At 39.2% G+C, this 18,366-nt stretch overlaps 1 protein-coding gene and 1 pseudogene across 3 annotated transcripts in view; both read right to left on the reverse strand.

The window, feature by feature from the left end:
- Positions 1-1,694: 1,694 nt before the first annotated feature.
- LOC120602507 (uncharacterized) lies at positions 1,695-1,813 on the reverse strand (annotated as a pseudogene).
- A 1,636-nt stretch (positions 1,814-3,449) lies between these two features.
- HERPUD2 (HERPUD family member 2) overlaps positions 3,450-18,366 on the reverse strand; it is a 31,231-nt gene continuing 16,314 nt past the window's right edge. For all 3 annotated transcript variants that reach the window (XM_039862740.1, XM_039862739.1, XM_039862741.1), the window contains 5 exons: positions 16,630-16,784; positions 8,406-8,528; positions 5,530-5,853; positions 4,765-4,879; positions 3,450-4,309 (listed from right to left, as the gene is read on the reverse strand). In XM_039862740.1, coding sequence (XP_039718674.1) covers positions 4,148-4,309; positions 4,765-4,879; positions 5,530-5,853; positions 8,406-8,528; positions 16,630-16,784 — 879 coding nt within the window. In that variant the 3' untranslated portion in view covers positions 3,450-4,147. The remainder of the gene's footprint in view (positions 4,310-4,764; positions 4,880-5,529; positions 5,854-8,405; positions 8,529-16,629; positions 16,785-18,366) is intronic.

An 18,366-nucleotide genomic window follows, 5' to 3' on the forward strand; every position in this document is an offset into this window, starting at 1 on the left:
CCACACTGGGGCCGAGGCCTCATCATGGGAAAAGCTTTCCACTACCTAAGACTCCTGGACAGCAGAGAAGCTCCAGGTGCTCTGAAACGGACCCCTAATTATCCCAGACTCTCTTTGTAAGAAAAACCTTATTTCAAAGATTTTAATGAAAGGCTTGCTTGGCTCCACAATACTTAAGTTCAAGAAACATCATCATTTATCTGTTTTTAAATGTTTTAAATGTTTTTAAATGCTACTGTATTGTACACTTCAAAATCTGTTAAGAGGTAGATCTCATGTTAAATGTTCTGACAATAAAAAATCAAAAAATGTATATTTTTAAATGTTTAAACATTGAAGCATCCAAAATACTGCGTATGTACAAGATACAAGATGCAGTAAACATGCTTTGTGCCCACCACGCAGCCGGTTCCTCTCACTTTCCCAGGCTGCAATTAGAGTGTGAGTCAGCCAGCCACATCGGGGCTCCAGAGAAGTTTCGGGACACGAGGACGGCATGTCCCAGGGCCTGGGACAGTCTTGCAGACACAAGGACACCATCCCATACACAACACGGCTTGGGGTCCGATTTACGCCACTTACAGAAGCTGACATATAAAGCAGCATCCCTTAGCCTTCTCACAGGGATGTAAAAGCTGCCCGTGGTACTATACAGTGAGACTCCACATGCGGCCTTTTCTCCCTTCATTTAAAAAGCCAAGTTTCAATAGTGCTGTGGAGTCAGCGCCAGAGAAACTAGTTAGTATAATGATGGGTGATGGCGTCGAATTATGCAGCCCTGGGAAGTGTTCACGACCCGCAAACCCATTCTGGCTGCTGCTCGTCACGACTCGGCCTGGAGACCAGCGTCGGGGCTTCTGTGCTGCTCTCGCGCCATCTGGACGCCATCTCCGAGCTGCCACTGCCCTCTAGGCCCCAGGTGGCCCCAGTACGGGCTCAGTTCCCCCTTTAATCGTCCAAAACACAGCTGACACTGGTTGTAGTTTTTGGCAAAGACTTACCGAAAGTGAGACTAAGTGAGGAAAACTAACAACATAGGCAAAGTAAGAGTTTGAAATCAGGTGACACCCTCCAGCGTTCTTGGAACCCTTAGCCACACCCCTTCACAAAGGGGCCTATGACTAGCACCTTCCTCCTTAGGCCCAACCTGCAGTTAGGATGCTGAGACCTGCCCGTTCCCTCCAGACTGGTGTCCCAACAAATGCCACTGCCCTCTATGAATTCTGCGGCTCCAATTCTCCTCTCTCCAACTCCCAACAGAAGAGACAAGCTCTTAATTATCTCTGCCTTCTTATTCTACCCATCTGCTCTGTTTTAGGGTCTGACCTAGGAAGTATTTCTTCCAGTTTCAATAGTTCATTTATTTAGCTCCAAGGTCAAAACCCAGATCCTCCCTCTGTATGCTCTGAAACAAGCCATACCTAATCCTGGACCCAAACGGTACAAACATCTGCACATAGCTCTCCCTGTTGAAGTCATCAGTCAGTTCTTTTTCCTATTCTAAACAATACAGGGAATATCTTAAAAGCTAAATCTCACTTACGCATGATATCCTTTCAAACTTTCACTAATTCAAAGGGTATACATTTTTCCTTTTTTTAAAATTTTATTTATTTTTTTAGGCGAGGCAACCGTTGGTTGACCTCACAGATTACAAGGGCCTTGTCAGCTTACAATCCCTTTTTTATTTTTTACGCCTACAGCACCTGGTCTTCCTAGGTGGTCTCCCACCCAAGCACTAACCAGGCCCGGCCTTGCTTAGCTTCCGAGACCAGACGGGATCGGGCTTGTTCGGGGTGGCATGGCCGTAGACTGCACTTTTCCGATCACTCACTCAGCATTGAACTAACTGCTAGGCATTCTTCTAGGTCTGAGGACATAGCAATGAGCGTAAGTATACGCTCCAATCTCACAGCCCTCACATCTGGTGAGAGACAAATAAGGACATAAACAGAAACCACAAAGGTGTCCAGTACAAAGAGCAGTGAACCAGGGGACGCTTCTCTCGAGAGCTGGCCCTGTGCTGACATCTGATCCTTGATTAGCACGTGTTAGTGAGAAGGAAACCACAGTGTCCCAGGTGACTGGAAGACGAGCCTAGAGGGACGGACGGGGGAGCGGGGCAAGGGCCCGACCTTTCAGGACTTCGTAGGCCAAGTTAAGGAGTCTGATCTTTATTCCAGGAATAGGGTGACACTGAATGACTCTGCACACATTTTGAAAATTTGATAACTTGCTGGAGAATCTATATACTACTTTACATTCACCTATAGCTTTATCAACACTGAGTATTATCTTACCAACTTGTTAAGTTTTAACTTGTACACGTTACATTTTTTTGGTTTATTGCCCATATTTACATCTGTTATGGACTTATTTTTGTTGAAATCCTAACCCCCAATGTGCTAGTACTAGCAGGTGGGGTCTCTGGGAGGTGCTTATTTAGGGCATGAGGGCGGAGCCTTCATGACTAGGATTGGTGCCCTTGTTAAGAAGAGATGGGAGAGACTCTGCTTCAGCTGTCTGCTCCCTGCCATCTGAGGATAGACAAGGCGGCAGCCATCCGCGAACCGGAAAGCAGGCCTTTACCAGACACCAAATCTGCTGGCACCTTGATCTTGGGCTTCCCAGCCTCAGAACTGTGAGAAATAAATGATGCTGTCTAAGCCCCGAGTCTGCAGTACTTTTTGACAGCAGCCCACGCTAAGAGAGTGTCCTTGCCCATTTCCTAGTGGAGTGTTTTTAACAAAATTTTTAAAGACATTATCTTTTTAAAAATCTTCTTCTTACTCGTTTGCCTTTGAATTATGTCAGAACATTATACACATAGCAACCTTTTCTTTTAGTGATCTGCCACAAAGATATTTTCTCACCCCAATACTATAAGTAGTCACCTATATTTTCTATTAGTATTCCCATGGTTCAATGATTCATATTCAATCATGACGTCCTGACTGACATCTATAAACAGAAACCAAATTTTACTTTTCAAACGGTAAACCAGTTATCTCTTTCTGTCACATTTGTCATCATAAGGAAACAACTTAAGAGAATAATTCATGGCTATTTTCTTAATCTCCTATTTTATTGTTATATAACCATGTAACACTGTACCGGTACCACACACACTTGTGTAATATATTTCGCGTGAGATAAAGTTTTTCCGTGGTAAGTTCTCCCATCCTCATTTGTTCAATTTTAATTAGCTACCCTTTAAGAAACTTACTCCTTCCTTACGAAATATTGAATTGGCTTTCACAAGGATTTTGTAAAAACGGTTGAGGTTTCAGGCTACCTGTGAACTAGGAGTTATCCATCTGGAATGGAAGGAGGTGAAAATGACCTTGAAAACTTCACTGACACTTTCCGACAGCTACCGAAATTTTTATATATTTTTGTACATATTGGGTATATTACTGAAGAGTTTAAACAAATATCCCATAAGACAGTTTACCATAATTGACCTTTTATTTTAAAAAATTACAGGGGATGATTTCCAGTATATCTTATTTTATAAAAGTACTGCCTATATCAAACATTTTATATCGCTGTTAATTCCATTGAAGAGCTGCCGTTTTTTAAGGTACTAATTCCAATTGATGGGATACATGCCCTTAAAATAGAAAGTTTTCATTATTTATTCAAATTTCAAAACCAAGATTATTGAGAAGTTTATTGCTTTATGGTTGGGCAAGATACTACTAGTACATTTTAGGTAAATAATAATCTTTAATAAAAACTATGAGGTCATTCTGTTTAAAACTTTCAGGATAATTCACAGAAAATAGATATATGTATTCAAACTACACACTGAAGGGCTGGGCTATTAGTTATAGACACTTATGTGTGAAGCAGCTCTTTAAAGAAATGAGATGCACAAATAGGTCTGGTGTAATATGCATAATTGAAATTAATAAAACCTGCAAGACCAATATTGTTATACTATAATCTGTTAGGATCTCAAAAAAAACACACATTTAGTAATCCATTTGTGCTTAAAATATTCATATGCATGAAAAGCGAAAAGGAAAAAAACCTCTGTACATGATGAAAGAAAGTAATAAATTTTTTTGAAATTGCACTGTTATTTAAAACACTTTCCTAAAACCGGACCCTCCTTTGCAGCTGGCACAGTTTTTTTTCATGTCTAATTGGCAACCTGGGGAGGCCCCTCTGGTATTAATGAAGTAAAGAAGGTGGTGACAAAAGACCAAGCTGACGCCATTAATCCAGGCCTTTGAATTGCACTGGCATCTTCGCCTGCATCTTCTCCACTCTCATCTTCAAGCCCATCATCCATAAGGCGCTCCTTTCAAACAAAACAAGAAACACACTCCTAAGTCATTAAACAGCTGGCATCAACTCATGACAGAGAAAGGGGGACTGTGAGAACATGGTAAGAACGCAGCATGTAGATGGTCACTAGAAATCTTCGTCAAGTCCAAAGTTGGGAAATCCCTCAGAGTTCAAGCTCAAAGGGGTAACTGCCAATTTAATTCCGTGAAGTCCACCATGTGCATAATTTTCTTTCTAGGTTATTTTAAGGAAGAATAATGTCAGTCTTTCGCATTTGATTCTAATGTATGACTGACAGTATTATACTCTCAGAGCCTCTGGATGAAACCACACGATTTATGTTAACTTTGCTTCATGTGTCATTCTACAAACACTATGCAACACCCTGAAACTCGTTTATCATTTTGGTCTCATACAGTGCTGAGGACACATCTATATTTAAATTATACAAAAACCTCATTAGCATACCATCTCTTCAAGTTCTAGGTTGTTTGCATTCTGCCCTTCATTGACTTCGGCGTTATTGTTGGGAGCCTGCTGCTGACCTGCTTCTTGCCTAAAAGGAAACCATCCTGCTTGGTGTCTGTTTGGTAAAATAAAGAGAAAAGAAAACAGTTTTTATTTGTAAAACTATAAAATATTAGTGTCCTACAAGAGAAAAATGATTAGAACTATAATAAAAAGAGCAAATCTCCCTTTCAGCCAAAAATCACACCTTTCAAAGCAATGAGAACAAAAGAGAAATCAATTTAAGTCTAAATGTCTATTATGGGCTTAACTGGCTCTATGCTAGATATTTAGACATATCAGGAGTCATAAAACCTTTTCTGATATTTTTCAAAATGAATTAAACTAGATATTTGTTTGACTGCTGGGGAAACAGAGGGCAAGGTGAAGTTAGTCTACTTATGAAGAAAAAATCCATCCCATACATACAGGACTTACTATTGATCATTGTAATTAAAAAGAACATCTTTATGCAAGAGAGCATCGCAAAATTTCTCAAGTCCTGAGTAACCGACAGAGCGAGTCCAGCTGAATTAACAATTTTTATAAATGACGGTAAAGGAAAAATTTGTTTCTAGGCAATTCCGATAAACATTTTTACTCAACATAACCTGCTCTGCTCCAGTGCCAGACCCAAGAAGCCCACCTGCGGCAGACCATATGCCAGATTCTGTACCAAACGGTTTTAGTCACTAAAAGCACCGAAAGTGAATGGGCATCACTCACAGATAAACCAGCAGCATGGCTCCCATGACCATGATAAACCGACTGAAAGAAGAATAGAAGTAGACGATGCTGAGGAGAATGGCGGCTCGCGAGAACGTGTACACCCAGTCCAGCCAGTCGCGATGGAGGTCCTCCTCATTCAGCACTGGGCCTCCCTGCGCGTTCATCTGCACATTCTCATTCATCGGTCGATTTTCTTGGGCCACCAGGTTCGGAGCCGGGGGGGGCTCTTCCCCAGGAACATGTGCCACATTTAGAGGCTGTGAAGAAGCGGGCTGAGCTGGGCTGGCATTTGATGTGGCCTGAGCTGAAACTGCAGCTTGACTGAAACGGTCACCAAAGTAAGTATTAAAAAGAAAAAAGAAAAAAAAAAAAACTTGATCACGATGTTATACTTGTCAAAGCTTCCTGGGTAAGCCACATGTATTTCTCATAAACGCAACCCGGAATAGCCCGGCTCCCACGGCTCCTGGGGGAGAGGGGCCGGCGCCGGGCAGGGGACCCCGGGGAGGGCGCCCTCGGCCCCTAAGTCCCAGGTGGCGGGAGCGTTTGAAAGACAGGAACAGCCATGTTAATCACTTTTCTCTCTTTCACTAAATTACTTTATAAGGTAATGACCAAATCTCTTTTCAAACCTTTTCACTAATGGCCCTTTTTGTCATTCGACGTGGAATAAAAATCTCCACACCCACCACCTCTCCCTCAGAGCCAGGTTCTGAAAGATTTGCCTAAAAATGTACATTAATCATGACCCTATGTGAACACTGTCAGTGATCAGTTATTTGTATTAGTATTTTTAAATATTAACTAGATTCCAGACTACAATCTCTCAACCCCAACCCTGACTTCCGGGAACTCCATCTGGGGACACTGACCACAGGTCCTTGTCAACTTTGGAAGAACTGTGGTCCTGATGTTTACTTATAATTGTACTGCTCGAAAATGAGAATTTTCCTGTATAATGCTACCAGTAAAATGATAATATATCTGGAATTTGCTTAAAATTATCCAGCACGGGGGCGAAAGTTATAGACCAAGATTGTCATGAATTAATAAATGCTGAAGCTGGGTGACGAGTACACAGGGTTAATTTCACTATTCTATCTTGTTCTATGTTGAAATTCTTCTACAATAAAAAGTTTAAAATTCAAGATAGCAAAATAAAATCAAAGAGTACTTTTCCAGGCTACAAAGCCTATTTAAGCCCGTATGCTAATACCTTGTATTCTGTACAGGGCATTTCAGCTTCCAAAACGCCTCCAACCTCATGGATATTCTGATGCATAGGTGAGTTATTTCACTAAATGTGGGAATATGAGGCTCAGAAGTTAAAGGACATACATGTGATCATACGGATTTAGTAGCAAGCCAGGATGAGCCCCACTTACTCTGCACAGTTCTTGTCAGGTTATAAATGAGACAAGGGGTGTGAAACTTCTAGTAGCGTACTGAGCACAAAGCAGTTACTCGCACGGTAACTACTACCACAGCAGCAGGTCAGGTGCAACAGCGTACCTGGGGTTGTGCAAGGGAACAATAGGACATCAAGTTCACAAAGCAGGTTAGCTTTACGGGGAAGGTCTAGTGGGAGAGTAGGATATAGACTTCACACTGTAGGCAAGAGAGTTACAGATATTTGGCGGATGGGGAATGACTGACTCATAAGCAAGTTAACCTGGCAACAGTACGATGAAACACAATACGAGCCTAAACGGAGAAAAATCAATTGCAATAAAGTGGGTCTAAACGGAGAAAAGACCTGAGCAAAATAACTGGAAGTGAGATACAGGGGAAGGACAGCAGCTAGGAACAACTCACTCATCTCGGTGACTTGGGTTCAGAAATAACAAAAGCCACAAGCAAAACTGATTAAGGTTAAGAGCTTGGAAATGGTTGAGCAGAGACAGCATCACCGAGAGGAAGTCAGGAAGGAGAATGCACTTTATGAGGACGGCAGAATCAAATTTTACACATACTGAATTTAGATATATTGAAAGGCAAATTTCCTTATGGAAATCTTTCAAAACTTAAGATACAGGATGAAGAACCAGAGATGGAGAATTGGGCATCGTCCATGGAGAGCTACCAACTAAGGCCACGGCAGGAAGAAATCCCCGAGGACTGGCCCAGGGCAGAACCCTGTCTTCCCTACGGGACTGAGCGTCAGAGGCACGCAGAAGTACACAAATATGTCTACCTGAACAAGGAATGCTAACATTTAGAGAAAGAAAAAACTGGGTTATTGAAGGACACAACGTGAGTGATCGGAAAGATACAAAGAATGAAGAGGGTGACGGAATCCCAGAAACAAGGAGGGCAGAACATTCCAGAGAAGCTCGAAATGTCAAATGAACACACAGGAGGTCCAGAAAAGCGAAGGCAAGAAACTACTCAGGGCCAAGACTGTTCCATGCTGACCGAAAGCAAGGCTTGCTAGATGCGGACAGTGCAGAAAGCACGTCAGCCACCACGGAGCCTGACACCAGCGAGCCTCCCTCGCACACGACTCTCTCTAGACCCTTTTTCATTCACCTTCCAATCTCTTCATGTAGATGTGCTGCCCTCCGGTGAAACTTTCCTAAGTTCTCTCCTCTTAAATAGATAAAATTACATTAAAGAAAACATCTGAATACTGCTAAATATAAGGAGAGGAGAGAGGTGGAGAGCAGGCGTAGTCGACGTGAGATCTTTTTCCTTTGGCCAAACAATTTAAAATGCAGTTATCTGCTGAGATGTTGGCGAATTTCTTTTCATAATAATTTTTGAAAGCTCATGAAACACATCAGTAAATGAAATCCCCAAATCGACTTACGTAGGCTAAAAAAGCTAACGAAGCAAATAACAGTGAGTCAAAACACGAAGTCGAATGCACTTACTATTGCATGTAGTACTGGTGCGCATACATCTGCTGCCACCACAGCATCTGCAGCGGGCTGAGCGCGGGGTACGCCGGGAACGCGGCCGCGACGGCGTGCCCGGGGAGCTGGTTGTCTACATTTCTGCCACGAAGAGATCAAGAATCGCCTTTTAATGCTCTGGCAATTGAAAGCATTTCTCTAAATTTTCATCTCTGAACAGGTCATAGTTGACAAAATGTATTAAACCTTACTGAAAAGAAAAATGCCTATTTTCAACATTCTTCAAATTCCTTAGAAGATGACCCTGATCCCAAGTATATAGAACAACTAACATTTCAGCCCGGTTTTAATGGGAAAATAAAAAAAATCATCCACAGAAATGTGTGGCAAGCCTGAACATCTGCTATCGTCTTATTTCAGCACAAAAGGTCAAAAATATTTTCAGTACACTTTAAGTACATTCTCCTTAAGAGCCAAACACTAAAATAAACTTTATGGCAAAATATTTTGAGGAATGGGAGAACTAGCCAGATGACATTTTACATTAGTAATAAAATATTATTAAAAACATAGCACCTACCAACTGTAAAAAAATGAACATTATAAAAAAATGGTGAAATATTTTGAAAAGAATCAAGATTAGCAGAAAATATGTATACATGCATTCTTTTAAGTCTACGTGGTATGCAACATGACATTAGTTTCAGGTGTACAGTACAGTGATTCCGCATTTTCATACCTTACAATGTGATTACCCCACTAAGTCCAGTAACCTTCTGTCACTGTGCAAACTCACCACAGTGTCACTGACTACAGTTCCCGTCACCTTTTTCACCCATTCCCCTCCACCCTCCCCTCTGGCAACCATCAATGTGATCTGTTTCTGAGTCTGCATTTGTTGTTTGTTTATTCATTTGTTTTGTTTTGTTTTGTTTTTTAAGATTCCACAAATAAATGAAATCATACAGTATTTGTCTTTCTCCGTCTTACTTATTTCACTTAGCATAATACCCTCTAGGTCCATTCATGTTGTCACAAATGGCAAGATTTTATCCTAATTATTGCTGAGTAATATTCCATTTATATATGCATTCTGAAAGTAGGTTAAACTACTATTCAGTAAATGTGTGGAAGGCCACATTTATCTTCCCTATGCCTCAGTTTCCCCATCTCTAAAATTGGGCTAATAACAGAATCTTTCTCATAGGATTGAGTCTGTACTCAGTACGTTAGTTATGTTTATTTTTACTCTCCCCAACCCCTAACTCTGAACATGACTCCAAAGTGTGTAATGTGAGATTTACAAAAAAGGCACATACATCAAGACAGCTACAGAGATAAACATAAAAATGAATGGAGAACTTGTGAATTTTCTTTTTTTCATATTACTTAATTTTATCTTTAGCTGATATTAGTTTGGTCTACTGTGGGTGAGACAAGAATTAATAAATTCATGAAAACTACTTATATTCTAAAGACTGTTAACATGTAATTGGCAATAACTGATTATAGAAACCTACTTCAGAAGAGCTTGGGAGGCACCAACTCCCCGACACATTCCCCAAACTTTCCTCACCCGTGGGGGAGCGATGGGAGCCGCCATCCTCAGAGACCCTCTATCTCCTGAGCGCAGCCCGCCCCACTTCCCAAGCCTTAAAGAAAAGCAGAGAAGCCTCCATGCGAGTTCCCCCAGCTCTTAATAAACAAGTCCTGAATAAGAAGAGGAAAAGAACCTCAACCTGGCTATTCCTAAAAGGGTTATCAATCAGTGATCAAACCTGGAGAAAAAGCCACACCGCTGGAGCAGAGAACAACTGTAAAATATTTGTTTAAAGATCTCAGCCTTTCCACCTGTGAACTGATGCATCTGAGCCAATCTGAAAACTACCTAAATCAATTAACAACCATATGAATCTGTATCTAGAAGGACATTTAAATTTCTTAGTATTCCCAACTACAAAAAACCTAAACCCTTGAAAGCAGGGCTCTGCCAATCTACCACTGAGAAGAAATGTAACTCACACAGGCCCATTCCTCCAAATGTAAATGAGAAGACTGGACTTGGTCACTGTTTTTAAAAGGGAAGAAAAGGCCACTAACGATCACTTTGAAAAAAATTACTATAGCTTTCTACCTCACCCTACTGCAGCTGAGAACATATACTGCCAGAAAATATATTTAAAGAAACTCCCCTAGATGATTCCAATATGCTTCTTCCCTTTCTCTCCGATAAGTTAAAAACTACTGGACTATGTAACTGCTAAGACACATCCCAGGCCCAAGTTGGCATACTATGACTTTCAGTTGTGTTAATTATCCCTCAGACAAGACGTTATGCATTTGGTACTTCCCAAAGAAATAAAGGATTTATTTATATTAAATAACAAAGCTATTATTAAAATACATAGAAACATACTGAATTTCGTTAACCAATGTCACCATAAAAAATTAATTAATTAATTAGAAAAAATAAAGTACACAGTAACAGATCAATGAAACATATTATATAAGAACTTGACACATCCTAGGGGATGCAGCATTAAACAACACGATGGAGAATGATATCTGGTACTGGGAAAAGTGATTACCAAATTAAGAGGTACGGGGAAGGGAGTTCAAAGCTTCGCCTCATTCCAAATATTCAAATAAGTTCCAGTGGACTAAAATAAAGTATTAAGAGTTAAACCACAGAAAATCTAGAAGAAACTAGAATTTACCGAATCTGATTATTTTAATTTACCGAATCTTTGGAGGGAGGACGACTTTCCTAACTTAAAAGCAACAGAAGCACAGGAAGAGCAATCCACATAACTGACAACATGAAATTTAAAGGGACAGAGCTGAGAAAAAATCTCTGAAATAAACAGTAGTGAATATCTTTTCGACATAAAGAACTCACAGAAATAGAAATAATCATTAAGACAAATGCATATTAAAATAAAGACAGTTTTTTCCTGTCTAACAATATCCAGTACTGCCAAGGGATACAAATGAAACTGACTCTCCTATTGCTAGCAGGATAAACTGGAATAAGTCTTTAAAAATTTTACAAAATTAAATGCTTTTTTAAATGTTCACTTATACCCAACTGCCCAAGTAATTGTGCTTCTGAAAATTAGCTTAAAGAAATATGAAATATGGAAAAAATTTCACACCTCTGCCCTTTATACATACTTACCCCTCTTGGGAACCACATACTCAGCCTAACCCCATGCCAAGACTCCTTTCCCCTAATAACAGAGGGACTGGACACTGGGACAATAATTCACGATTAAAGAGAGAGTCGGAACCTTACCACGGCACTTGTCGCCATGCTGAAACTGCTGAAATCCCACACCCTGAAGGCAGTTGCCCTCTGAGCTATCTACTTTGACCCACTTCCACAGCAAGCCGTCAAGCCTAAATACAACCGGCAAAACTGTGAAACAGCGAATGCACAGGCTATTCATCCCAATACTACGTGTATCAGTAAAGACTGGAAATAACTCAAATATTCATCAAAGGGAGACTGGATGTCATGATTTAGACACTCAGTGCAGATGTAAAAAGGAACGACGTCCCTATACACTCCAGTGGAGTGATCTCCCGGATGTTCTGTTAAGTGATGTTTGGTTTAAAAGCAAAGTTTTTCTTTTAAAAGAAAAATATGTATAATATGCTACCTTCTGTTAGAAAGAAGATATTCTTATATGCATATACTATGTGTCCGTGTATGTGTGTGTACACACTTTCTTGAATTTTCACAAAGAAAAACAGTGAAGGATAAACCAAAAAATAATAAATATAATGGGGAGAGACCACTGTGGGAAATTACATAGAACAGAAAAGGCATAAAAAAAAAAAAAAAAAAAAACTGAAGAGGAGGATAAGGGATTTGATCAGAAGAGCCTTAAGAAACACCAACCAAATGCAGTATGTCAACCTCTCTGAACACTGATTTTGAACAGTGATTCAATCAAAACTATAAAAACGCATTTGAGATAATCACAGACAACTGAACACGAACTGAGTATTAGATAACATTAAAGAATTTTTAACTTTGTTGAGTGTTCTAATGGTATTGTGATTAAGATTTTTTATAGTCTTTATCATATCTGTTACAGATACATAGTATTTACAGATGAAATGATATGTCTAGGTTTGTTTAAAAAATACTCCAGCCCAAAAAAAAAGGAGTGAGGGGTGAACAGATAAAGAACGGGGAGTCTGTTAACAGTTATTGAAACTGGGTGTTAGGTAAATGGAAGTTTATTTTAATATTTTCTATACTCTGTGAATATTTAAAATTGTTTTAATTTAAAAAGTAATGAACAAAAATACTGACTGTTTAACCTATATATACATAGAGAGAGCTCTATAAACATAGAGAGAGCTCTATATATATCAATAGGGGACTGGTTCATTAAATTACAGCAATCTATGCAATGTGCATTTAATAAAGAATAGGACAGCTCTTATTTATTAACGGGACAATGCTAATATATTTAGCAAAACAATTAAACATAGGCCAGTGTGTATAGGAAGTATGCTACTACTTGTGTTAAATATACCCACCCAGTGTGCGTGCACACACGTACACACACACATGTTAAACACAGTTTATCCCTGGAATAATACACAGAAAACAATTCATTTAAACAAAACGGTACCGTTCACATGTATTACCTCTTATAACAACTAAAAACAGAAACTGCCTGTTCATTCTCCTGTGTCTCTGGCCAGACTCTGTTTCAAAGAACAGGGAATGGGCTGTACCTGTTATTATATCTCCAGCATTCAGCACAATAAATATCCTGAACAACTTCACATGAACACAAGAAAACACTGGAATAAAGTACTGATAAGGAGCAACTACGTAATAACTTGAAATTTTCACTTAATTAATATTTCAACATTAAATGAAAACATGTTGTTAATATGGTAAAAATTACAATTATATTAAAAACATTTGCAAAGAAAAGGATACTGGAAGGAAATATGAAATGTTAACAAACAGTTGTCTCTAGATGATTCGACAGGGGTAATTTTCCCCCTTCCTTTATTGTTTTTTTCCTAATCTCGTTAATATGCATATGTTGCTTTTATAATTCAAAAAAATTAAGTGGGGGGTTTTTTGCTTTTTGTTTTTGGCAAACAGAGCCAAAGATAATAGCAGAAACACAGGAAAAATGTAAGTGTTTTGAATGCATAATATGTCAGTCTCCATCTAAAATGTCATATTCTTTATGCAAAGACCACCAAGTAAGAGGCCAATCTCTCCCTCTGGCCTGAGGGAAGTCACAGTAAGGAAGCTGCTCATATGCATACGTGGGAGGAATCAAGTGACCACAGTCCTGGCAATCTTTTATTCCTTTTCAGATAGGCCAAACCAGTTACAACCATAGGATAAAAAGTAAACACGGAAAAGGGGAGCAGGGGAAGTTCATGGAAACACGTAGAAATGATGGATTACAACAGAGATTAAGACAAAACAAAGAACTTGAAATGCTGTTATTCACAAACACATGCTTGAGAGCTATCCCAAAAGATAACCATGGTATGTTTTTGGAGTTCAGAATGATAAGGGAGAGGAGATGAAAGGAACTAGAAACTTCAACAATCAAGAACAAATTCTTTCACAGAAAACCTGTCAAGTCAGCTTTATTTCCCCACCACCCACACAGTGATGCAGCCATTGTGTGCAATCACCACTCTGTTCCCAGAATGGGCTTTTTCAAGACTCTGCACTTGCTCTGTTCTCCCTGCTGAACTTCCCTTAAACTCAACTCCTACGTTGCCACCTACGAAGCCCTCCCCAGCTCCTGAAGCAGAGATAGTCACTTCCTCCTCCAGGCTCCCATGGTGTTTTCAAGACCGTGACAGCACATCAGTGTACGGTAATTTATCTGCCTATCTGACCTACTCCCATGAGGGCAAGTACATAATTCATTTTCCTGCCTTCAATGCCTAGCCTATAGCAAATTCTAAAGTAAATTTTCAGTGAATAAAGTCACAACATCCTTATACAAACAGATTAGCTTACTCAGTCACCAATACTGAAACTCTGACCAGTAGATCTGACTAGAGGGAAGAGGGAGACAAGTATCACTATTACAAATGAAGTCAAAATACAAATGGCAACCTAGAAAAAAATAATGAAACAAAAGACAGACAAAATGAGTCATTTCAACAAGACTGTTAAGAATACAAACTTTCAAGTCAGATACAGATTTGAATTCTAGTTCTGCCACTGGCCATTGAAGCAAGCTACATAATTTTTAAGCCTCCTTCTCCTCATCAGTAACATTAAGAAAATAATACTTAGACCACAAAGTTGGTGTAACTCTTAATCTATACAGAAATTCTGTATGATAAGTACTATTATCGTAAGCAAACAGAAGCAAAGTAGCGAAGAGTCTTGCCCAAGCTAGTCAGTGAACAGAGCCAAAACTCAAACCAAGGTAGGCTGGCTCCAGAATTTGTACAGCCACCCATCTACACTGCCCTCCTGATTTAAAACCACACATTATTTATCCAGTAATAGATTCCCAAAGTGAAGTTCAAATATCTTTAAAGAGTTTATTGCTCATCATTTTAACACTCACTTTTGACAAAATAAACACTATTTCAGATTTTTGTAAATTTTTTAATATACTGCTAAGAGGTGAATGTCTTTGCCTCTCACGTTTGTTGATTTCCTCAACAGTCTAGTTTAGAGAAACTATTAATCTTTTCCCAAGTATCTAAGGTCTTACTCTCCGGGCTTGCAATCTTATAAGCTTTGTTTTATTTATTACAAAATGAGAAAGTTAAAAACCTTGCTGTCCAGAGATAACCATTGTTAATATGTTGTTATACATTCTTCTATGTTTATTATATGCATAATACTCTCACATTCCACTACCACTACCAAATAAGTCACTCCACACAAATTGAGAGAACTGAACTATCTTACTCTGCAAAAAAGAGAGGAAAAGAATCACTGTCAGAAGATTAAAAGTATTTTAAGCTACTATTTATAATGTAAACCCTGAGAACATTGTTTTTTACCAATAACTAAATTTGGGTTTGTGGTAATCATTTTCTAAAAACAAAAATAATTTCACAGGTGCTTCATAAAGTCTACAATCAACTTCATCTAAACACTTACTTTTAGAGGAAAAGCTTCACATTCAAGAACTATGAGACAAATGCGTTTTCTTGTATTTTGCTATATACTCAGCTTTGTTTTTCTACATTGAGAACTGAATTAAGCTTGACATTCTGAGTAAAAGTACATGAATGTTTCTCCATCCTGTTAGCACGGCAATCGGTGGCTGCGCCTGGGTCATCCTGCTGACACCACCCTTCTGTACCTAACCATTTCCTTACTTCCAGCCTCGCCATGGTGGATCTGGAGCGTTGCCACACACTGCAGTCCTGCAGCATGATATGCAACACGAAACGGCTATCATTAACTATTACTCATGTTTCCTTTATTCCAAAAGTACTCTGCTTTCAGACATAAGCCAGGTCCAAACCGCACTCTCCAAGATCCCACCCTCTGAGCTGTCTGAAAGGTGTACTGTGGCTGCTGGGTGCATTTCCCTCGAGACTGCCTAACCTAAGAGGCCTACTGTACTTGCTAAATATAAGGAAGCCATAGCAAGCTTAAGTAAAGTCCTCTAATAAAGGCTCTGCATAATATGCGACAGTTAGCATATTTATAATACTTCACAGTTTTATTCTGTCTCAGTTGCTACCAGGCCTGGCAGATCAGAAGCACTTCTGGAATTTTTAGGAAACAGATTACCAGGCCCCATACTCTCTTCAAAGAACATCCGCTCACCCATCTGCTCCCCAGAATACTAACTTGGATAGATCTATAGTAAGGCAAAGTAAAAAAAAAGAAATGCTTTTAATTACCTAGATCCTTACTATTCAAAGTATGGTCTGAGCATCAGAAGCATCGGCATCTTCAGGGAGCTTGTCAGAAACACAGAATCTCAGGCCCCATCAGACCTAGTGAATCAGAGCTGGCATCTTAACCGGATCCCCAGGTGACTAGCGCAAACATTAAAAACGAAAAATACTGCCCTAGATAATTTCGATGTATGACCAGCTTTCAAAAGCACTGCTCTACTCGACCTTCTCATTCTCGAAATTCATAACCAGTTATATGAATAAACTTCAAATGTACTTTGATTACCGCACAGGGCTAGCATGAAAGTCACGAGTGACAGATCGTAAGTGGCCCGCAGCTACCACTCGCCCTTTCACTCACCCTTGCATTACATATGGGAACCGATGACTCTGTGCTGGGTCAGTTTGTGCCTGTGGAAGGGTGCGTTGCCTCAGTCCTTCTGAGGAAGAACTGGTAGCTAATGGTAAGGTTTCTTGACTGGGTGATGGAGTTGTTGATCCTGACTGATCTGAACTCTGCAAACAGAAATGGATATTTTTTTCAAGGAGATTTAATTCATTATAATTGTGAGATTACAGACACATTGCTAAAACTGTATTTATGAAATCCCTCTGCAAAGAGTGAATTTTTTTTGGAAATTAACTAATTTGAATCTTGTACCCAGATAAGTAGACCTTAATTATACAACAGTTCATTTCTCAACCAGAAAAGGCTAAGTAATGAAATAATTGTATATGAAATTAAAGCATACAAAATTATGGATTAAATTAACACACGCACAGCTCTTTCCACAGGCCTAAAACATAGGAAGTGCTCAATGATGGTACTAATTCCTGTGTCATTTAAACACTTACTATGTGTCAGGTACCGTATAACATGCTATTAGTAACACACTGGTTTGAAATAGTGAGGAACATGCTAGGAGTCAGAGGATCCAGAATCTGGTGTTACCTCTGACATGAACAAGGAACATAACCTTAAAATTTCACTTAACCTCTGAGTCTCACTTTCCTACAAAAAATAAGATAGAACTACATATTCGAGATTCCTTTCAATTCTAAACTTGTTAATTTATATAAACCACCAACAAATATTGTTTTTTTTTTAAAAAAATGAACAAGATGCCAATCAGGATTTTAAAATTCTCACACTCTGGCAATGCTGGGAACTCATAGATTCAGCAACCTGAAACAGCACAACCCCCTGAAGACCACCTTAACTTGCTGCTCTTTGGAAAGTTTGTCAAGTGTCTTGTGTAAATTTTAAAAACAATTACATTTTATATAAATTATAGTTCCTGCACTTTAAACAGCAAGGGACAGTATAATCTGAACACCCTCCAGGTGTGTTAACTTGTATTCTCCCTGGAGGCCTTCCCATGGACAGGACTTCCAGCTTGAATACCTCCCTAAATCCTGTGTGGGAAAGGACCCAGGGACTCTGGGCTTTGCGAAAGGAACAAAAGCTTTCTTCAAGGTGTTACTCCATACAAAACGGATACCAAATATGTTACTAGGGAGTCTGATTCTTACGGTAATAAACTGGGAAAGGTTCCTTTTGGGGCAAATTTCTCCTTAAAAGGACATGAGAAAGGTGGTTAAAACAAAGGCCTAGCCATTGGGTAGCACAGCCTAATTTCTCTAAAACTAATGATCTCTGATCTTATTAGGTAACTCTTTCATGACTAGATTTTTAAGACATTTTTCAATCTCACTGAAATTTCTCAGCCATAAAAAATTAAGGGGAATTCGACTTAATTTTCCTTTGAAACTTTTTAGATTTTCCTAAGATGCCTCAAAAAATCTAGATATACTAGTGATATGAAATCATGGCTGAAGAACCACAAGTGAGAGGATTCTTTCTAAACAAAAACTAGAGTAACATAACTGTCCAAAGACTAAATACAGAACTTTAGGGTGATGCCGATGTTGTCCCTTCTTATGCAAGGTAGGAAGCTTATCAAGACCCTTGGGTTCATAGACAAAACATACTGCAGTTTAATGTAAGCTAAATTCCCATGACTGTTATTAGAGAATACTTACCATGGAGGCCATACTAATTAAATATAGCAACTAGAGGATCTAGTTCTTCAAAAAG

This window comes from Pteropus medius, unplaced genomic scaffold (genome assembly GCF_902729225.1).
Source record: "Pteropus medius unplaced genomic scaffold, Ma_sr-lr_union100, whole genome shotgun sequence".
In the NCBI taxonomy this organism is placed as follows: Eukaryota; Metazoa; Chordata; class Mammalia; order Chiroptera; family Pteropodidae; genus Pteropus; species Pteropus medius.